Source organism: Tripterygium wilfordii, chromosome 20 (assembly GCF_013401445.1).
Source record: "Tripterygium wilfordii isolate XIE 37 chromosome 20, ASM1340144v1, whole genome shotgun sequence".
Lineage (NCBI taxonomy): Eukaryota > Viridiplantae > Streptophyta > Magnoliopsida > Celastrales > Celastraceae > Tripterygium > Tripterygium wilfordii.
In genome coordinates, this window is record NC_052251.1 from 724,554 (window position 1) to 747,800 (window position 23,247).

At 37.6% G+C, this 23,247-nt stretch overlaps 3 protein-coding genes across 3 annotated transcripts; 2 read left to right on the forward strand and 1 right to left on the reverse strand.

The window, feature by feature from the left end:
* The first annotated feature begins 6,565 nt into the window (after positions 1 to 6,565).
* LOC119987494 (extensin-like) lies at positions 6,566 to 7,370 on the forward strand. Its single transcript, XM_038832417.1, has 2 exons — positions 6,566 to 7,210; positions 7,272 to 7,370. The coding sequence occupies exons 1-2, from the start codon at positions 6,566 to 6,568 to the stop codon at positions 7,368 to 7,370; spliced, it is 744 nt and encodes a 247-aa protein (XP_038688345.1).
* Positions 7,371 to 7,399: 29 nt separating this feature from the next.
* LOC119986664 lies at positions 7,400 to 10,502 on the reverse strand. Its single transcript, XM_038831311.1, has 3 exons — positions 10,177 to 10,502; positions 9,272 to 9,448; positions 7,400 to 7,796 (listed from the first exon to the last, which is right to left on the reverse strand). The coding sequence occupies exons 1-3, from the start codon at positions 10,243 to 10,245 to the stop codon at positions 7,590 to 7,592; spliced, it is 453 nt and encodes a 150-aa protein (XP_038687239.1). The 5' UTR covers positions 10,246 to 10,502; the 3' UTR covers positions 7,400 to 7,589.
* A 3,074-nt stretch (positions 10,503 to 13,576) lies between these two features.
* LOC119987495 (MDIS1-interacting receptor like kinase 2-like) lies at positions 13,577 to 17,799 on the forward strand. The gene is made up of 3 exons (XM_038832418.1): positions 13,577 to 14,243; positions 14,306 to 16,618; positions 17,279 to 17,799. The coding sequence occupies exons 1-3, from the start codon at positions 13,577 to 13,579 to the stop codon at positions 17,653 to 17,655; spliced, it is 3,357 nt and encodes a 1,118-aa protein (XP_038688346.1). The 3' UTR covers positions 17,656 to 17,799.
* The last annotated feature ends 5,448 nt before the right edge of the window (positions 17,800 to 23,247 follow it).

Below are 23,247 nucleotides of genomic sequence, written 5' to 3' on the forward strand. Positions count from 1 at the left end.
ATCTATAAAACAAGAATGGAGAAAATTTGTTCTAATTAACCCTAAAATAGGGAATTTTGAATTTCAATGCTAAGAACTAATATCTCAAGTCTTACCAATTAATACTCATTAGAGATCAAAATTTTGGATATTGACTCCCTAACAATGATATTACAAATTTTTAGAATGATAAAGTTGTGTTCATTGACTTTTTTTTTTTCCTGAGTCAGGCCCCACAAGGGCAAATCTAACCGGACCCCACCCTTCCCATTGGAACCATTAGCCTTCCTCCGGTGAGAATCGAACCCAAGTACTTTAGCTATCTAGGTGGGGTAGCCACCAACTGGACTGTCCATGATTCTCGTGTTCGTTGACGTTAAAACCGTAATTGATTTTACGATTCGATTTTCCATCGATCTTAGTTGTAATTCCAACTTTGACAACTTTAATTATAGTAGTCTGGATTTTGACACGTTGCTTAATTACACATTTACACTCCAATTCCTCCATCCGCATCGACTAAAGGCAAATTAGACAATCCACCTTTGCATGAAGGTGGCCTGATTTTGGTACGTTATCCAAAGGGCATGTTCTTCCATTTGGAACATCAAAACCTCCTCCGATTCTTACTCAAAAAAGTATAGTACACACCAATCCCTTCATTCGAATGAGCAAAGTTGGACTAGGCAAGCCTTCTCTACATTTCACCGACCTAAATTTTGGTAAATTTCTGAAAGGATCCATTTTTCATCTAGGTAGTTCAAAATCTCCAACAATTCTTACAAAAAAAACTAATATTTTGACATGTTGCCTAAATACACACCAATCCCTCCATCTGGGTTGAGTAAAGGCAGTCCATCTGGGTTCAATGGTTCTAAATCGTTGGATGCAAAGTTTTGTAATAGGTTATCTTTAAAAAAGTAACTGAATATATGATCAAATAGATAATTAAATTCTTACATATTTTCTATTTATTATTTTTTTGCGATTTTTTAACAACATTTTATAAATAAAAAAAGAGAAAGTGGAAGGGCTACTATTTTTTAAAAAGAGTAGCCTACCCCAATTCATCTATAAAGTCATCATTAGACTAAGTGATCAAATTACTTAATGAAATTTATTATATCAATATTGCTTAATATGGTAAACAATATGAGCCCAAACACAAGTGAAAGTAATTAATGGCCGTGGTATAATTATAAATCCATGATTATTTAATGAAATTTATGATATGTATATTGCTTAATATGGTAATGTGTCATATAATTATAAATCCATGATTATTTAATGAAATTTATGATATGTATATTGCTAAAAATGGTAATGACATAAATTTATTTCCGAATTTATCACTAACAAGGCATTATTTAAAGGGGGGATGAAGCATGTATTCAATCACATATCAATCAATCTCCAGAAGAAGGAAAAGAGAGTTGCCAATATCATAGTGTGATCGTCCTTTGTGCAAGTATGGAAGCTATCAAGAAGCCATTGTTGTTGCTCATAGTTACTTTCATGGCCTTGTCCTTCTCTCGAACTTTTGCAAGGCTATATCCCAATGATATGAATTTGGGCACCCTTGATGATAAACACAGATCTACCTCTCCGAGTCCGAGCCCTAGTGAATTTTCCGATATGAATTCTGAAACAATATTGTATAAGCCAACACCTAATCCTCAACCAGAGCCAAATCACCTTACTATGAGTCTGAGCCCTAGTGCACTTCCCGGCATGAATTACGAGACAATGTTGTATAAGCCAACACCTAATTCTCAACCAGAGCCAGGCCACCTTTCTTTGAGTACGAGTCCTAATGAACTTTCAAGTACAAATTTTGAGAACATGTTATATAAGCCCACACCTAATCCTCAACCAGAGCCAAGTCACCTTACTCTGAGTCAAAGCCCTAGTGAACTTCCCAGTTTGAATTTCAAGACAAGGTTGTTTAAGCCAACACCTAATCCTCAACCAGAGCCAAGTGAACTTCCTAGCAACTCTGCATCCTATCTCAAGCTCGAGCCTCAATGAACTTCCTGTTCCAGCATCAGACCCAATGATCAAGTAGTAGTGATTGAAATTTATGGATTTTAATGTTAATGAGTTTATCATCAATTATTGATTAATAAAACATGATTATGTTTTTCTTTGTCAAGTCGTGATAAATAAAACCCAATAAATTGCAATGAAACAATTTTTTTTTTTTTTAAATTTGGACCTTAATTACTACACAAACATAAGGAATATAATTGTGTGAGGATTACAAAATTTTGTTAGAGATGGAAAAGTTGCCCAATCACTTATAGTTCTAGCAAGAAATTGAAATCTCAAGAAGTCAAAATATTTAATGATGGATCTATAAAACAAGAATGGAGAAAATTTGTTCTAATTGACCCTAAAATGGGGAATTTTGAATTTCAATGCTAAGAACTAATATCTCAAGTCTTACCAATTAATGCTCATTAGAGATCAAAATTTTGGATATTGACTCCCTAACAAAGATATTACAAATTTTTAGAATGATAAAGTTGTGTTAATTGACCTTTTTTTTCCTGAGTCAGGCCCCACAAGGGCAAATCTAGCCGGACCCCACCCTTTCCATTGGAACCATTATCCTTCCTCCGGTGAGAATCGAACTCAAGTACTTTAGCTATCTAGGTGGGGTAGCCACCAATTGATTGCTCATGATTCTTGTGTTCGTTGACGTTAAAGCCGTAATTGATTTTACGATTTGATTTTCCAACGATCTTGTTGTAATTCCGACTTTGACAACTTTAATTATAGGAGTCTGGATTTTGACATGTTGCTTAATTACACTCCAATTCCTCCATCCGCATCGACTAAAGGCAAATTATGCAGTTCACCTTTGCATGAAGGTGGCCTGATTTTGGTATGTTATCCAAAGGGCATGTTCTTCCATTTGGACCATCAAAACCTCCTCCGATTCTTGCTCAAAAAAAGTATAGCACACAACAATCCCTTCATTCGAATGAGCAAAGTTGGACTAGCCAGGCCTCCTCTACATTTCACCGACCTAAATTTTGGTAAATTTATGAAAGGATCCATTTTTCATCTAGGTAGTTCAAAATCTCCATCAATTCTTACAAAAAAAACTAATATTTTGACATGTTGCCTAAATACACACCAATCCCTCCATCTGGGTTGAGTAAAGGCAGTCCATGTAGTTCTCTTAGTCTAAATTTTGTCATGTTATTCAAAGGATATGTTCCCCATCTGAACCTTCGAAGTATTCTCCAATGTTTAGTTATAAAAAAAATTAGATAAGTGATCTTGATTGGGCTTTCATGCACTCAAGCACAAACACAAGTGAAAGTAATTAACGACCCAATTCCTTGCTAAATAAATAATAAATGAATCTAATGTTGTACTTTATATTGAATAAAAAATCAAATTCATAAAAAATATATATGAGAAATCTAAATGGTTCTAAATCGTTGGATGCAAAGTTTGTAATATGTTATCTTTAAAAAAAAATCCAATAACTGAATAGATGATTGAATAGATAATTAAATTCTTGCATATTTTCTATTTATTATTTTTTTGAGATTTTTTAACAACATTATATAAATAAAAAAAAAGAAGAGAAATTGGAAGGGCTACTATTTTTTTTAAAAGAGTAGCCTACCCCAATTAATCTATAAAATCATCATTAGACTAAGTGATCAAATTATTTAATGAAATTTATTATATCAATATTGCTGAATATGGTAAACAATATTAGCCCAAACACAAGTGAAAGTAATTGATGGCCGTCATATAATTATAAATCCATGATTATTTAATGAAATTTATGATATTTATATTGCTTAATATGGTAATGAGTCATATATATAATTATAAATCCATGATTATTTAATGAAATTTATGATATGTATATTGCTAAAAATGGTAATGACATAAATTTATTTCCGAATTTATCACTAACAAGGCATTATTTAAAGGGGGGGATGGAGCATGTATTCAATCACAAATCAATCAATCTCCAGAAGAAGGAAAAGAGAGTTGCCAATATCATAGTGTGATCATCTTTTGTGCAAGCATGGAAGCTATCAAGAAGCCATTGTTGTTGCTCATAGTTGCTTTCATCGCCTTGTCCTTCTCTCCAACTCATGCAAGGCTATATCCCAATGATATGAATTTGGGCACCCTTGATGATAAACACAGATCTACCTCTCCGAGTCCAAGCCCTAGTGAATTTTTCGATATGAATTCTGAAACAATATTGTATAAGCCAACACCTAATCCTCAACCAGAGCCAAATCACCTTACCTCTCCAGGTCCGAGCCCTAGTGAACTTCCCAATACGAATTTTGAGAATATGTTGTATAAGCCCACACCTAATCTTCAACCAGAACCGAGTCACCTTACTCTGAGTCCAAGCTCTAGTGCACTTCCCGGTATGAATTTTGAGACAATGTTGTATAAGCCAACACCTAATCCTCAACCAGAGCCAAATCACCTTACCTCTCCAGGCCCGAGACCACGTTATGGATTTGAGCCAGTTCCATCTATTTCAAGCTCGAGTGCAAGCCCACGTTATGGATTTGAGCCAGTTCAATCTATTTCAAGCTCGAGCCTCAATGAACTTCATGTTCCACCAGCATCAGACCCAAGTGATCCCAATAGCAGTGATTGAAATTGATGGATTTTAATTAAAAAGAGTTTATCATAAATTTTATAATGAATAAAACATGATTATATTTTCCCTTTGTCTCGTCGTGATAATTAAAAAACCATTAAATTGCAATGGAACCTTTTTGTTTTATCGTCTTCAAAATTGGACCTAAATCACTACACAAACAAATGGAATTGTACAAGGCCTACACAAACAAAGTTGTGTACATTCATCTTTTTTTGTCCTTAGTCATGCCCCCGCAAGGGCAAATCTAACTGGACCCCACCCTTCCCATTAAACTCATTGTCATCCTAGTGAGAATTGAACCCAAGTACTTTGGCTACCTAAGTGGGATCGGCACCAACAAAGCTATACCCATGATTCTTGGGAGGTTTCGATTTTTCATCGGTCTTATGTGTGTAATCTCGATTTTGGCAACCTTGATTATAATAGTATAGGTTTGGATATGTTGCCTAATTACACTCCAATTCCTCCATCCTCACCGAGTAAACGCAAACTAGGCCGTCCACCTTTGCATAAAGGTGGCCTGAATTTTGGTATGTAATGCAAAGAGCATTTTCCTTCGTCTAGACCGTCGAAACCTCCTCTAACTCAAAAGGGTATATATTTTGACATGTTACCTAAATACACACCAATCCCTTTCATTTGGGCAAGCAAAGTTGACAGACCTCCTCTATATCTCATCGACCTAGATTTTGACAAATTTTCGAAAGGACTTGCTCCCCATCTAGACCGTTCAAAATCTCCGATAATTCTTACAAAAAAGTTTGATTTTTCACATGTTGCCTAAGTACACACCAATCCCTCCATCTGGGTTGAGTAAAGGTAGTTCAGGCGATCCTCCTTTTATATCACGGTGGCATGAATTTTGACATTTTCCCCAAAGGATCGGTTGCCTAATTACACTCCAATCTCTAAAGGCAGTACATGTGGTCCTTTTAGTATGAATCTTGGCATGTTATTCAAAGAGGAATGTGTCCCATATGGACCTTCGAAACCTCTTCCAAACGTTTAGTCATAAAAAAATTAGACAAGTGAAAGTAATTGATGACCCAATCTAATTCCTCACTAAAGAAATAGCAGCCCCTCCAATAGCTTACTTTTTGATATTAATATATTTTTAAAAATAATAAAAAATAAATACCAGTAAATTTAATGTTGAATAAAAAAACCAATTTCAATGAAAATGTATGAAAAACTTGAATGGTTTGAAATTGTTGGATGTAAAATTTGTAATATGGTATTTAAAAAAAAATCCAATAACTTTTTTTTTTTGAAACAGGGATTTGGGGAGGGGATAGGATTCAAACCCACGCCCTAATGGGTGGGTGATCCCTTACATGCAAGGTGATTACCATTCAACTAATGACTCAATTGAAAAAAAAAAAATCCAATAACTGAAGACATGATCAAACCATCAAAATCTCACATATTTTCTATTTATTATTTTTTGAGATTTTTTTAAAAATATTTTATATATAAAAAATGATTAATTGAAGGGGATGTTATTTTTTAAAATAGTATCCTACCCCAATTCGTCATGGCTTTAAAGCCATGACTAGACCATGTGGTCAAATTATTTAATGAAATTTATGATATCAATATTGCTTAATATGGTAACATTATAAGCCCAAACACAAGTGAAAGTAATTAATGACACAATCATACAATTATTAATCCATGATTATTTAAGGAAATTTATGACATGTATATTTCTAAAAATGGTTATATCATAAAAATATTTAATGAAATTAATAAGCCATGACTAGATCACATGGCAAAAATATTTAATGAAATATATGATATGAATATTGCTAAATATGGTATTGTCATAAATTTATTTCCTAATTTAGCACTAACAAGGCTCTATTTAAAGGGGGGTGGAGCATGTATTCAATCACAAATCAATCAATCAATCATATTTTGTGTAGTATGGAAGCTATTAAGAAGCCATTGTTGTTGGTCATAATTGCTTTCATCACCTTGTCCTTCTCTCCAACTCATGCAAGGCTATCTCCCAATGATATGAATTTGGGCAAGCTTGATGATAAACACAAGTCTACCTCTCCGGGTCCGAGCCCTAGTGAACTTTCGGGTATGAATTCCGAAACAATGTTGTATAAGCCAACCCCTAATCCTCAACCAGAGCCAAGTTACCTTACCTCTCCGGATCCGAACCCTGCCGAACTTTCTGATAAAAATTTCAAAACAGTGTTCTATAACCCAACACCAAATCCTCCACCAGAGTCAAGTCATCTTACTCCGCATCCGAGCCCTAGTGAACATCCCAGTATGAATTTCGAGTCAAAGTTGTATAAGTCAACACCTAATCTTCAACTAGAGCCAATTTACTTTACTCTGCATCCGAGCCCTAAAAAACTTCCCGGTACGAATTTCGAGACATTGTATAAACCAACACCTAATCCTCAACCAGAGGCAAGTGAACTTTCTGATATGAATGTCAAAAGAAAGTTGTTTAAGCCAACACCTAATCCTCAACTAGAGCCAAGTTACCTTAATATGCAAGCCCAAGTGTACGTCGTAGCAACTGTGCAATTGAACCCACTTCAAGCTCAAGTATGAGCCCAGGTGAACTCCCTAGCTTGAATTTTGAAATGGTTCACTCTCTTCGTTTGAGCCAATTCAACCTACTTCAAGCTCAAGCCTCAATGAACTTCTTGTTCCTACATCAGACCCAAGCGACCGAGTAGCAGTGGTTGAAGTTTATGAATTTTAATTTAAATGAGTTTATCATAAATTATACAATTAATAAAACATGATTATATTTAAAACCAATAAGTTGTTACTTTGCTATAATTCATCTATATATAGTTATATAAATACACTCAGAGCAAATATGTCGAAAAGGTGATAAATTGCGTAAAGAGGGAGAACAGTATGAACTATAAATACAAATGAGGTAGGTAAATGCTAAATCAGAGAGCTATACCCAGTTTCAGATCCCAGATGCATTACATTCTTCAAGGAGCTTTAGTAAATTATGCTCCGGGGCACTCAGAGATGGTAAGATCATGCGATTTGATTGAGTAGACCGTGGTTTTGATCCAGCTGGGTCAGATTCAAGGCCTGCACCTTCCTTCATGACTGGCAAGTCGGGTATTCTACGCACGGCAGACACTCGCTCCTTCCATATTCTTCCATCCTGTTGATTCACAAAATTTGACCTCAGATCTATGAACACAACAGTACAGTTGGGGTCCAAAAGGACCATGGGTTTCATTAACCCGAACACAATCTATAGAAATAGGCAAAACATTTCATAGAAGGTTCCGCATGGACTCTGAAGCGCTATCGAATCAGAAAGCTCATACTTCCAGAGATTCCAAAATCTCCTTATTACAGAAAAAATAAAGCATTTAGTCCAGAAACAGTTCATCTGTCAAAGCTCCTTGGTAGTGACAAAGCATTTTGAGGGATTATCAGTATCTGTAATCCTGTATAGATGTAAACACCTATAGATACACCTTTTGTCATTGATTTGATGTTAACTTATGCACCTTTGGTCCACATAAAAGTGCTTAACACAAAACAGTAGATTTTTGTCCGGACTGATAATGGCGGTATAATGAAACAAAGCTTAATGAAACATAAGCCAAAGGGTTACAAACCATGTAATAATAATTTCGAATAACTTAAAAAAGCTTTTTAAAGTAGATAAAAACTTTGAACTCCTTGTTGAACTTGCCATCAGAAGCCAAGGATAAGGTCGACGAAGTTCAATATCCTAGGTAATGGCATCGGTATGAACTATAAACATTAACACGACAAATGCCCGTCTTAGTGAGGTTTTTTGTATGGTTCAAGCAGTGAAAACCAAAGGCATATTTAAGCAGCAGACATCAACCCCTCCCCTGCCTCCTTACCCCAACCCAGCAAAACAAACACAACTGAGACATAGAAATGTGAAGCAAAAGACATATAAAAGAAAAGCTAGTTAACATATCATCACACCATGTTGACCTACCAAAGTTGTCAGTAAAGTCTTTATTCCAAACAATATGTGGATTTCTCCCTCAAGGGTTTCTTCCGACCTAAAGCTACACTCTCAATCACTCTATCTCTATAGACTGAGCCATTCCTTATACTTCCGTTGATATCGTTTTGGACTCCCTCCTCTCTTTTTGGGTCTTACACAACATGATTAGATAATCAACTTCCAGAATTGCTAAAATACCATCCTCTTCAGCAACATTATAAGTTTCCTTTGACACTAGTTGAGGCATCATCATTATCGAGCCTTTATCCCAAAAATTTTGAGATCGGAATCAACAAATGAAATATGCTCAGATGTTTTAGGTCTCACAGAATAATACCATTCTTGTATCGATGTTCCCTCAATTCAAAACAATAAATAGGCAGATTTTTTTGTTCTTACTAAAAAGAGATAACCATCCAAGCAACACAAACGAAACTAACCACCAAATGTCAAATTATCAACAAGACCAATTCTCTATCACAATGCAGTTTTTTTCAAAGGATTGAGGGGAGAATTCGATCGAACATATTTAAGACAATATTTTTAGCTTTGCACTAAGACTTTACATTTCAATTAAAACAGTCAAAAGCACATTGAAGTAAAAGAAGATACTCAAGAAATAACAAAAGTATCGAACTCACATTAAGTATCGAAGGCTCAGGAAGTGGACATTGAATCGGTTGATCATTGTCAAAGGGCTCAATAGGGTGCTCCACTGGCTTAAACTCTATTGCAACTTGAATTCCATGGGATGTAGCAGTAGTTGCAGTGTTTGCAGTAATACCATCTGCATTTGGTGGCAATACGTCTCTCTCATCCTACACCACATGAATATAACCATTTAAAAACAATTATTAAAGAAAACTACAGTAGAATTATGGACAAGAATGTTAAAAATGTCAAAGTGGGCAGAAAAATGAACTCTGCTAGGAATTCAGAATAAGGCACATCACCACAAATTTACATAAACTGGATGAAAATTCATCAACGGGCAATAACGAAGCTCGTCAAAGAGTGAAGTGTATGACAATATATGAAGGAAACGATCATGACATGGATCAGTTTCTGCTCATAAAAAGTGAAAAAAATAAACACAGAAGACAAATTTTATCAAGCAACGACTTTGGTTCATCTATCAACACACTTAAGACATACATACACAAGTTTCAGAGCTAATTTTAGAGACAACTCTGAAACTGCAATTGAACAGGTGAAAATTTAATCTCCAAAAATCTTGAAGATACTAGAATAAATCAGCCACAAGGAAAACAAATGGAAGATGGCGAATGATTTGATACACCCAAAACATGTGAATAACGAAGAACAAGTGTAAGCGTCAAACAGACAGATAATTACCACAACAAAAGACCAAATCAAACCCAAATTGACAAAATCCCAGTACCCAATGAAACAAGTCAAATCAGGACAAAAATTGAACTTCCCAAATTGATTAAAGACCCAGAAAAACAAACAAAATAAACTAAAGGTTCGCACAAGATGGATTCTCAATCAATTCCAAAAGCAAACAGAAGTGAAGAATTCTTACAACAAGGGCGCTCTGGGTACGTCGATGGCCAACTCTGCCAACGGAAAATCTAGAAAAAAGACCCACCATCTTGTTCCTGCCAGAAAAAGGTCCGTGCTTCTAAGCTCTGATATGGTTTCCCCAAACTACAGATTTGTTTTCTCACAGTATAACAAATAGGCACACATCAAATGACAAAACTATTTTTTTTTTGGATTTTCCAATGAATCGGACGGAGTGTTGCTTAGCTTGCTTAGCGTAATGGGTTTTGTCTGCTTCGGATTCTGCCTGTCTTTTTCTAGTAAAATTTATGCCTTGGAGGTCAGTAGGGAAACCCAAACAAAAAAAATGGGACAATCCATGAAAGATTTTCAAATGCCAACTGGGTTAAGCCACGGCGAACCAAGCAAAGATGGCGACTTTGAGATACCAAAACGCAAGTTTTGCAGTGTCGTTTTAGGAAACTTGCTCGGGACCCACCGCCACCGTCCTTGTCGAAAGGTAGTTCTACGCGCTTCTTGCAAAGCGTGAGTTTCACTTGGTCAACTTTCTATTGGACGAGCTGGGCCTGGAATTTGATTCAGACCCGTTATGTCGGTTTCATAAGTGGGCCCGAAATATTAATTTGGGCCTGCCTGTCCTTGTTCAAGTAGGGACCAATTGATCCAGGTTGAAGAACTAGCCTCTCCGCTTGCTAACCCTAACACCATTTGATTTTTTTTGGGTAAAGTGGAAATCCACCTAATTGTCACCGGACAACCAGCTAGTAAACTTTGTGCCCTATGAAAGATCGAACAACTTTCATGGACTAGTTGAGACCTGATTTGGGGCTCAGTGCAAGAAAATGCAAGGTGACATTTGCACACGCTGGCTGAACAAGGTTCATCTCACAAATTGCAATAATGAAAAAACCCATGAGACTTGAACTCAAGACATCCCGCTTACTTTAAGAATTACCGCGATCAAGTTCATCATCTCATCCAACGACTTGTTATTTAACATCATTTGATTGCGTGGAGAGATTTTAAATTGCAAATGGGAGGGAGAAAGAGAAAATTCACTCTCTATAGGGTTAAATCGTGTGGACTCGAGAGATCCTGAGTTCGTTTCTCACTGAGAGAAATAGTCTTGTCGCCACGCACTAGGATTTAGTCATACTTACCTTATCGTTAGGTGAGAAACTTCTGTGTGCGCGGGTCTGAGAGTCTGAGTTTATGTCCATATCAGATGTTCAAAAGATAAATTTGTATGACGTCGTTCTCGTTATCAAAAAGATGAGAAAAGTTCTGTTCATTGGACGAATTAGGGTGTTCAAATTGAATTTGGAAATTTTCGTTGGACAAGCAATCGGGCCTCTTTTTTGCTTGAGATGGGTGTTTTAGATTTGGGCTTAGAAGAGTTGGTGGGCTTTAGAGAGGCTAACTTATAATGGGCTTTAACTAGAGTTTAATAAATGGGCAGCATCCAGTTTGTTGACAAAGTCTCTCATGGGCTTTTAGTCCAATACAAGATAATTGGCAATTAGTCATCTCGTCTTGTATCTTGGAGGCTTGGACTTGAGTTACCGATTACGAGGGCACAGCTTCTGATATGGGTGATTTGATTATCAAAGAACCCATCTCACTGTAACCACTAACAAGTAATACCCAGATCGGCAAAACCAAGATTGGTAAGTGGTGATGATAGTAATCACGAGCCATTAATGTTGATTGCTGTACACTCAGTTTTCTTGGAGGTTGGTGTTAAGAGTTCTTCATCGTTTAGCTTGCTTAGCGTAATGGGAGGGAGGGAGAAGAGAAAGTTGAATCTCTATGAGAGAAAATCGTATAGAATTATTCAAATTAACGTTTTCGCTATCCAATCAGTCACTTCTGTTTGTTAGCGACAACAATAATGTTGGATCAAGATTTAGTGTGTAGGTCAACATTGTATTTTTTGATGATTGTGTGTCAAAATATGTGTGATCATGATTGATTTGAATATGTCTTAAAATGTGAAAAACTATGTTTTGATGTTCCGACTTGCTTATGCATCAATTCTATCTTAAATCATACTTTGAATATATGATCTTGAGTGTGTGAACTATGACTAAATATTAACTCAATGATTAATGTGGTCAATGGTTATGCTCATTATATTATATATGCTAAAAGTTGGATTACTTGTGGGCTTGCTCGGATTGCTCCTCTTCTTCCAAGTCAATCTTCAAGTCTCCCCCACGGTCATCTGCATTTATCAACCACACAACTTGAACTTGCTATCCAACCAGTCACTTATGTTTGTTACTTGTTAGCGACGGCACTAAGTCAAGTCTTCATGGAAAAATGCAATTGATTTCATCCCTTAACAGGTCATGCAAGATGTATAAACATCAACATCAATTCTCTAGTCTACGGCGAAAATTTTGGATTTTCCAATGAATCGGACTCTCGGAAGATCGCTTTGTTTGCTTCGGACCTGTTTCTTATAGTAAAATTTATGCCTTGGGGGTAGGGAAACCCAAAAAAAAAAAAAAATCAGAGAATCCATGAATGATTTTTGTTAGGGAAACTATTGCACAGACGTGTGCGGTGTGCTTAACCGCAGTTGGGTACAGTCGTGCCGTAGTAGAAGTTTGTGTAGCGAGTGGTTGCTGCACGTGGAGTGTAATTAATTTTACTTATTTAATTGTATGTGTCATCTTGTTGTTATGTAGGAGTTGCCCAAGTCTAGAATTGGCTGCAACTTAGTCTCCTAGTTTGAGGGAATAGTGGTCATGTATATATGGAGGCAACTAATCTCATCCCTTTGGCTGTATTTAATCTGATATGAAACCAATGAAAAGTGCAAGCATTATTACTGAACTTCAAGTCTTTGGAGGTTTGGTTTTCCTCGAATTAAACCATCATATTTTCATCGCTCAAAAAAAAAATCGTATACACAAGAACTCTGCTGCAAAACGGGAAACAAGGTTCCCTTCATAAGCCAATCACACATTCGAGTAGAAAGGAACCCATCAATTTTCAAATGCCAACTGGGTTGTGCTACGATGAACCGAGCAAAGATGTTGACTTTGAGATACCATAACGCAAGCATTCCGGTGTCATTATAGGGAATTAACGATTTTGCTGTCCAACCAGTCACTTCTGTTTGTTAGAAACAACATACTAAGTCAACTCTTCACGGAGAAATGAAATTGATTAGATCCCTTAACAGCTCATGCACTAAGTCAAGTCTTTGCAGTTTTTATTGAATTACTACTAACTTAAGTTAGTCCAACCTATTTACATAAGAAGATCAATTTTCCACCATATCTTTGGCACCTTATGGTCATTATGCAGACAAAGAAAAACTGAGGTCTCCAAAGCCTTTCACTATAAATACCTTCCAGGGTCTACATATCTACGCATACAAACAATATCGCTCTACATTTCTTGTAACAATGATGCTTCCATGCAAGCCATTCTACAAAACATGCCAACAGGCTTTGTTCTTACTTGCCATTGTGTTGCTTTCATCCTTCCAAGTCTTGGCTTCCACCCCATCTACAACTTCTTTCACTTCTGCGAGAAGTGAAACAGAGGCAACAGAGGCCCTTCTAAAATGGAAAGCCAGCCTCTCCAAACACACCCAATCTCTCCTACCTTCATGGGTCGTCGCCAATGGGACTTGCCATTGGGAAGGAGTCACTTGCAGCAAATCCGGAAGCATCGTCAGCTTGGACCTCTGGGGTCATGGTTTGAGAGGTACACTTCACAGTCTCAACTTCTCTTCCTTACCTGATCTCCTTACTCTTCAGCTAGGAGATAATTCGCTTTCCGGAACAATCCCTTCTAACATCAGCAGTCTCTCCAAACTCACCACTCTCATCTTGTCCTACAATAAACTCTCAGGAAATATTCCTTCTGAGATAGGCTTGCTGAATGGTCTTAGTGTATGTAACCTGGGTGCAAATTTTCTAACTGGCTCTATTCCTCCAGAAATAGGAAGCCTGAGGAGTCTCTCTACGTTTAGTTTGTGTGAAAACAACCTCATAGGCATTATCCCTACCACTATAGGGAGCTTGAGGAACTTGACAATTCTTCACCTTTATAACAATAAACTTTCAGGTCCCATACCTCCAAAAATAGGGAATCTTAGATCACTTAGTGACCTTGAGATGTCTGGTAACAATCTAAATGGGACAATTCCTGCTTCCATGCAAACTTGAGTAATTTATCCCTTTTTTATCTTTATGAAAATGAACTTTCAGGTTCCATACCTCTAGAAATTGGGAATCTTAGATCACTCAGTGAGCTTGAACTGTCAAGTAACAGTATAAATGGTACAATTCCTGCTTCTATTGGGAACTTAACTAATCTATCCATTCTTTATCTTCATGAAAATAAACTCTCTGGCTCCATACCAGAAGAAATTGGACTCTTAACATCTCTCAAAAAACTAGACTTTTCAAAAAACACTCTGACAGGCACCCTCCCCACGTCAATACAAAACTTGACAAACCTTTCCCTTCTCTCCTTTTTGTCCAATGGTTTGTTTGGAATCATACCGCATGAAATCGGATCTCTAAATTTACTTAATGAGTTTGATTTGTCATTCAACAATCTTACCGGTACAATTCCTCGTTCCATTGGCAACTTGCGAAAATTAACTCTCCTTGGGCTTGGTGACAATAAACTCTCTGGTACCATTCCACCAGAGATAGGGAAACTTAAGTTTCTTACTCAAGTAAGTTTATTTTATAACAATCTCCATGGGAAAATTCCACCCGAGATGAGTAATCTTACTAGGTTGCAGTTTTTGACATTATCCAGAAATAACTTCACTGGTCATTTACCAAAATGGCTATGCCACAATGGATCACTTAAGAAACTTACCATCGCTGATAATCATTTTAAAGGTCCAATCCCGAAAAGCTTGAAAAGTTGTACCAGTTTGGTTAGAGTCAAGCTAGAAAAGAATCATTTAGTAGGAAATCTATCGGAAAGTTTTGGCATATATCCTCACTTAAACTACATAGATTTGAGTGACAATAATCTGCATGGCGAGATTTCATGGAAATGGGGGCGTTGTCACAATCTCACAAGCTTGAAAATGGCAAGGAATAATATTTCTGGTCGAATTCCGTCGGAGCTTGGAAAGGCAACTAACCTTTCTTTACTTGATCTCTCCTCAAACCATCTTGTTGGAGAGATTCCGAAGGAATTGGGAAAGTTGACATCATTATTCGAACTTGAGCTAAGTGGTAATCAACTTTCAGGCAATATACCAGTAGAGATTGGCATTCTGTCAAACTTAACATATCTCAATCTTGGAGCAAACAGTCTAAATGGTTCTATTCCAGGAGAACTAGGAGATTGCAAGAAGCTACTGAAATTGAATTTGAGTTGGAATGGATTCCTGGAAGGAGTTCCGTCTGAGATTGGCAAATTACACTTCCTTCAAAGCCTTGATCTCAGTCAAAATGCGCTAATAGGAGAGATTCCTCCTGGACTGGGAGAATTGAAAACCGTAGAAACGTTGAATCTCTCACATAATAAGCTCTCCGGTAGCATCCCATCAAGTTTTGGTGATTTGTTAAGCTTGACTTCCATTGATATATCCTACAACCAATTAGAGGGTCCTATTCCTGACATTGGACCTTTCAACGAAAAAGTGCCCTTCGACGCAATTAGAGATAACAAAGGTTTGTGCGGAAATGTTACTGGTTTGAAGGCTTGTCCTACTTCGATCAGCCACCATCGAGCAAAGAAGAGAGGCAAAGGAGTTGTGATCGTAGCTACAATCCCCATTGTATGTGTTATTGTGCTACTACTAATCATTTTTGCCACTATTTTCGCTCTTGCCAAAAGACGGCGAAACAAAGAGAATAAATCAAGGGAAGGACCAAATCCGAATCCATTCACAATATGGAGCCATGATGGAAAGTTGGTGTACAAAAACATCATTGAAGAAACTGAAGGATTTGATTCCAAGTATTGCATTGGAGTGGGAGGGAATGGAAGTGTGTACAAAGCTGTATTACCAACTGGACAGATTGTGGCTGTGAAGAAACTTCACCAACTACCAGACTGTGAAATTGCAAATTCAAAAACCTTTACAAGCGAAATTCTTGCTTTGACAAAAATCCGGCATCGGAATGTTATTAAGTTCTATGGTTTCTGCTCACATCCGCAGCATTCGCTTCTGGTTTACAAGTTTTTGGATGGAGGGAGCTTGGAAAAGATACTTTGTGATGAGGAACAAGCAATGACATTTGATTGGATCAAGAGAGTGAATGTTGTCAAAGGTGTAGCCAACGCCATCTCCTATATGCACCATGACTGCTCACCTCCTATAATTCACAGGGACATATCAAGCAAAAACGTCTTGTTGGATGAAGAGTATGAAGCTCATGTCTCTGACTTTGGCACTGCAAGAATTCTGAACCCCAACTCATCCAATTGGACTTCATTAGCAGGCACATTAGGGTACACCGCTCCAAGTAATTTCTATCTTAATTTTTCTTCCACTTTACCTTGTTAGGAGCTACGTTGGATTGCTAGGTTTTAGGATCCTCACCCATGTTCGTACGCAATTTTTGGTTACTTTAAGACTATAAAAAGGCAGTTTTCAGCATTGTAGTATGTTCCTATTTCCCCAAGGCCTATTTATTCTGAATTACCTGAAATTCCATTGTGCCTCTTTCTTGACGTAGTGGTAATTGCGTCAGCTTTTGGAGGAGTCTATAGTGAGTGAACTGGTTGGTTGAAGTATGTCCTAATTGGGAGCGCAGATTCGTAAAGTCACTCAGGATATGAATAGATTTTTTTTAATATGATATTATTTTCTCACTTTTGTTAACGGCCACCAACTCATAGAGAGAGTATTCCTATTGTTTTTTTGTTTCTCTTTTAAAGTTGTGAAATCCTTGTTGCTCCGTGGACGTTGTCATATTAACAAATCATGTAAATCTCATGTCTATTAATTTCCACACTCTTAATTCTGTTGTTTGCATAGTTCAAACTATAACATGAACCATGTAAAAATCATGTGATTTTATATATATTTTTCCATTAATCTTTCTACTGTTCACTGTTATTTATGAATGTTAATTCCTAAATTCTTAACACTAGGCACATCAAGTAAATGATTTTCTTTGCAGAACTTGCTTACACAATGGAGGTGACCGAAAAATGTGATGTTTATAGCTTCGGGGTTTTGGCATTGGAAATACTGGTAGGGAAGCATCCGGGGGATCTCATCTCATATATGTCATCGTTGTTGTTGTCTTCTTCGTCTTCAACAGTACATCATTTGCTATTGAAGAATCTATTGGACCAACGTCCTTCATATCCCACGAATCGAGCTGGAGCGGAAGTGGTGACTGCTGCAAAAATGGCAGTCTCATGCTTACAATCCAATCCGCAATCTCGGCCCTCTATGCAACAGGTTTCTCAGGAGCTATCAACTCAAAGACGCACTGTGCAGAATCAGTTTCACACCATTACAATGGGACAGCTACTTGATGTTGGGTATTGATTCCGCATGTTGAAAATTTGCACTCATAATTGTAGCTCTTTTAGAATTGCATCTGTTGCTAGTTGCTAGTACTAATCTCAACCATCTTATATGAGATAAATAATATTTTGAGCTGGCCATGCCCGGAGTCGTTACCCTTGCCAAGAACATCCATATATATATATATATGTGATGATATAATAATTCCTCACCTCACACAATTCAATCATGAAAAGAAAACGACAATTTAGACTGAGGAACCTTGTAATCATCATCTTCATTCAGTGCCTCACTTGTGAGGGGAGGGTTCCAAGTGCCAACATGCCAAACTACTCTGGTCAAAGGTTAGGGGTTTCATACTATATTCACAGGAGCCCCCGGTGAAATTTAAATAAATTTCTTTTTTATATTACTCTTTAAGTACCAGCTCAGACAAAAAATTAATCAAGCCTCCAATGAAAATTAATCAGGCCTCCAAGGAAGTCTTTACCTCAAGTCTCCCCACCGTTAACTGCATTTCTCAACCACACAACTTGCTATCCAACCAGTCACTACTTCTTGTTCGTCAGCGACAGCACTAAGTGAATGCTTGCTCAGTCAAACATCAGACATTTCAAATATTGCAGGCCAAGTTATCAAATGATGGTCAATATATTGAATCATTATATATTATTGCTATCCCAAGATTCCACTAGCAAATAGATATTATTATTGTTTTGGACCACATTAATGCATTATGATGTTCGTGTTTGGTATTCTTAGACTATTTCTAGATTCTTGATTTCAACTAATGATAGTAGGGTGGCAAAACTCTCATCGGTTTGGTTGGCTGAATTTGTTTGATTTAAATTAAATTAAGTTTGAGTATAAGTTATATATTTGAAATCCGGGTCCAAATACAAAATTTTTGTCCGGTTTAAAATCGAGTCTGGGTCAAAACACATAAATCTTATATAATTTTACTAGTTCGGACCCTAATATGGATTATGTTATTATCCAATTTAAATCAATTCGGGTTTAGTCGTTTAAGTACGTTCGAAATCCAATCTAGGTCAGCGTTCGAACATCTAAATATTTTATAAGTATGTTCTGTTGTTCAATTTGAAACTTATATTTTGCCACCCCTAAATGATACTCATCAAGCCTCACGAGTCACGGGAGAGATGGGCCTGCCGAATCATAGATGGGATCCGAAAAAGTAAACCATGTTTCATCTAGATAATATTCAGCCCATGAGATTCCATAGAATTATATAAAGCCCACCATTTCAGCCCATGTTACCCTGCTAAACCCCAAAACCTTATCTGCCTTAAAGGCTTAAACAACAGAGTAAACTACCATTGAGTATAACATTTCTTTGGTGAACACAGCATACTGTGCACAGACGTATTTTGTAAGTTGCAACTGTTCTAGTATTTGACCCTCTTACTTGGACCAACTTAGTTTTCTTGATCCGGTGACGTCAATGCAATTAGTCGTCCCCGTGGAGTAACCTGGGTGGCAAGACGGATATTGATATGCTTGAGTAGGCACACGAACCTGAGTTCGATTTCATACCGCTCTCTCCAAATTCTACCATAAAGGGTGGATCCCATAGTGGGTCCACTCTTGGGTGTGTTCTCCTTCACTAAAAAAAGTCAATACAATTAGTCAATTTTTCCATCTTTTCATGCCCAGAAAAGTACAAGCCTATGTTTGAATTGTTTGTGACTGATCATGATCCAGGTCTTCTCATCACAATTTCTACCATCTTTAGGTGCTTGCGAATCATTATACTGAAGTTTCTACTAATCTACAATTGCCTCATAATTACCTGGTTTTGAAGAACATGGTTAGCACGTGTACCATCTGTTGTGCTCATGTAACTACTAAAATGGAATCACTTGGCGATAGATAACTGGTTATCTCTGCAAATTTGGTGCGTAAAGAATCTAGTCCGAGATCGGCAGGTCAATTCTAAACTATAGTAATTATTTTCAAATGATTTGTGCTGGGTCTCGTCCAAACTAACCTGGCAAGCGGGTTTGGCATGCCTATAGCCCGGCCTGAATTTAGCTCAGTGGGTTGTCCAAAGGGCATGTCTACCGAGTCATTCTCGATTATCAAAAAAAAAGAAATGTAACTACTAAAATGGGAAATCTTATGACATTCAGAATCTAAGCTGATAAATAAAAGAAACATAATTTCACATACAACTTAACATACAAACACACGCCACATGAACAGGAAAAGACTCAGAATCACTACCAGATATGTAAGCATATGGTATCAATCAAGCGCGCTTGAGGAGGACAAACAGTTGAACCAAAGCCTGGTAGCTTGATTACTCTGAATAGATACCAGCGTCCATGACTTTCTTTGCGAACAGATGGAACAATTGATCGACGATATTGATTCCGAAATGCTGACTTATTATTCCTTCCAAAGAAGCTCTTATGTGAAAGATTATCATTGGTATGTTGAAACGCCTTTCATGGATTATTGGCTCCATTCTTTCAATGCTGAAACAACCATTCTTCTCTATCAACTCCTTCAATTCTTTCCCAGTTGGCTGTACATGGGGCAAATTGAAGCTGTCCACCTTTGCTTCACTGATTAATCCCTGAATTGTACAATAAACAATATATACACTGATCACCTCCATTAGTACTTATTTTGCAACGCCAATAAATGTAACCGGGATGGCAGTTATTTGGAATGGGCACAGATTGGACTGGTTTAATCCTAGTCGAGGTATTCGTCAAGGGGATGCTATTTCTCCTTATTTATTTGTTCTCTGTATTGAGCGGCTGGGTCATATTATTAACAGAGCGGTTTCTCAAGGGGCTTGGGTGCCTATTAAACTTTCCAGACAGGGCCCAAATCTTTCTCATTTATTTTTTGCGGATGACTTGGTGTTATTTGCCGAGGCTTCTATTGATCAAATGAATGTAGTCCAGGACTGTCTTAGAACTTTCTGTGCTGGTTCTGGGCAGAAGGTTAGTCTTAAAAAATCGCAGATTTTTGTTTCGAGGAATGTGGACCCTAGTGTTGCTCAGGAACTTGCCCAGATGTCAGGATTTACTCTCACGACTCATTTAGGGAGGTACTTGGGTACTCCTTCTATTCATGGCCGAGTAACAGTGGGGGACTATAATTATATTCTGGATCGTGTTTCCTCTCGATTGCAAGGTTGGAAAATGAAATATCTTTCTTTTGCGGGGCGAGCAGTGCTTGCTCAATCAGTCCTTACATCTATCCCATCGTATGTGATGCAAACGACCTTATTACCGAAGGGGGTGTGTATGAATATTGAAAGATTAGTGCGGAGGTTCCTGTGGGGAGGTAATGAGGAGCTGAGAAAGGTGAGTATTGTTAATTGGGAGAAGGTGACGAGACCGAAAGATGCAGGGGGCCTAGGGATTAAAAGAATGTGTCAAATGAACCATTCTTATCTTGCTAAGATAGGATGGCGCCTTATTAATGAAAAGGATAGTCTTTGGGCCAAAGTGGTAAGTAACAAATACATTCATTCAGATGCTAGTCTGGACAAGTTACAGAGTAAAAATGGGGCTTCTAATCTTTGGCGTGGAGTGATTATAGCTGTCCCTATTTTGACTAAGGGTATAAGGGCTATGGTGCGCAATGGGAAGGACACTCTTTTTTGGTTGGATGTGTGGATTGGAGATAGTCCTCTGTTTGATATATCTTTAAAGAATGTTAATATGGTGGATATGTACAGGCCGATTAGTCATTATTGGAGGAGAGGGGTTGGTTGGAACTGGCATACTCTTAAGGATTTCCTTCCTAGTCATATCGAACAAAAGTTGGCGGCTTTCATGCTATCAGAAGATGATGATGTTGTGGATAGTTTATGTTGGGGCAAGTCTTGTAGTGGCGAATTTTCAATCAAGACTGCATATGACATTGCTACAGGTTATGAGGGGGTCAATACAAATAAGATATGGAGGTCTATTTGGAAAATTGAGGCTCCTCAACGGGTCAAGGCTTTTATTTGGATGGTTAAACATCAACGATTGCTATGTAATTCAGAAAGGGTCCGAAGAGGATTTACTGATGTTCCTTTTTGCAAAAATTGTCCTGGTGAGATTGAAGATGTGGATCACTTATTTAGGAGGTGTCCTATGGCAGTGCATATTTGGAACTTATTAATGCCTCCTGTTGAAATCCGTTGTCAAAACTTAATGGGTTTTCAAGATTGGCTTTCTTATAATTTGTGTAAGAATTCAGTTACTGACCTTGGGGCTAGCTGGGACACTATGTTTGTCGTGGCTATTTGGAGCATATGGAGGTGGCGAAATGACATGGTTTTTAATGATAAGGACTACTTGGTGGATTCTAAGCTCATGTGGATCAAGAGGTATTTGGCTGAAATCAAGCAAGCTTTTAGCCTTCATGCATCTGTTCTTGTACGTAAAGGCATGTATGGTTTGCAAATGATTGGGTGGTCTCCTCCTCCTCAAGGATGGGTGACCCTCAATACTGATGGGTGTAGTAAAGGTGAGCATGGTGCAGCTGGTGCTGGAGGTTTGCTAAGAGACTATCGCGGTGTATGGTTAAAAGGTTTTTTTGCTAATATTGGCAGTTGTGGATCGATAGAGGCCGAACTCTGGGCAGCGATTCATGGGCTTCGTCTAGCTTGGGAAGAGGGTTTTCGCCAAGTTATTTTGGAGACAGATTCCTATATGGTTGCGGATTGGCTAAATAAGCAGAGTGTTCCAAAGCTCTCTCTTTCCAATTTGATTAGTGTGTGCCGGAAGCTTGTTCATCAAGCTTGGGAGGTGAAAGCAATTCACGTGTATAGAGAAAGGAACCGGGTTGCTGATTTCCTTGCATCTGAGTCTCTCAACCATGGCAATGGGCTAACGATTCTTCAGCATCCTATTGTTGGCATTCAGGGTCTGCTTTGGGAGGATTTTATTGGAGTTGCTTGGCCTAGGCAGGTATTGCAAGTAGAGGTTTAATCATTTGGTTTGTTTGTGGGTATTCCCCCTCCCTAGTATCAAAAAAAAAAATAAATGTAACCGGGGGCTCTGTTTTAGACTTTCCCTCTGATTTGGAAATTGAAAGAATGAAAGAAAAAAAAAGAGGGGTAGATCAGTGGCGATGCGGGTTTCGACGAATGAGATGCCGATTTGTTGGACCAATTGATCCAGGATGAAGAGCTAGCCCTGCCCATCATTACTTCTGTTTGTTAGTGGCAGCACTAAGTCATCAAGTCTTCATGGAGAATTTTTTTGTGGAAATTTTTTTTGTGGTAATTGAGTGCACTGAATGCACATTCTTCATTTTTGAAGTTTCTTCCAACATCACTTAAGTTAGTCCAACCAATGTACATAAGAAGATCAATTTTCCACCATATCTTTGTGGTGCATTTGCAATGATTTCAAAATATTGTTGGATTTCATTGAATTAATACTTTAACTCAAGTTAGTCCAACCTATGGTCCATATGCAGACAAAAAAAAAAACTGAGGTCTCCAAAGCCTTTCATTATGTATAACTACCTTCCAGACTCTACATATCTATGCATAGAAACAATATCTCTCAACATTTCTTGTAACAATTACTAGTATTGCAGCCACCAACAATGATGCTTCCATGCAAGCCATTC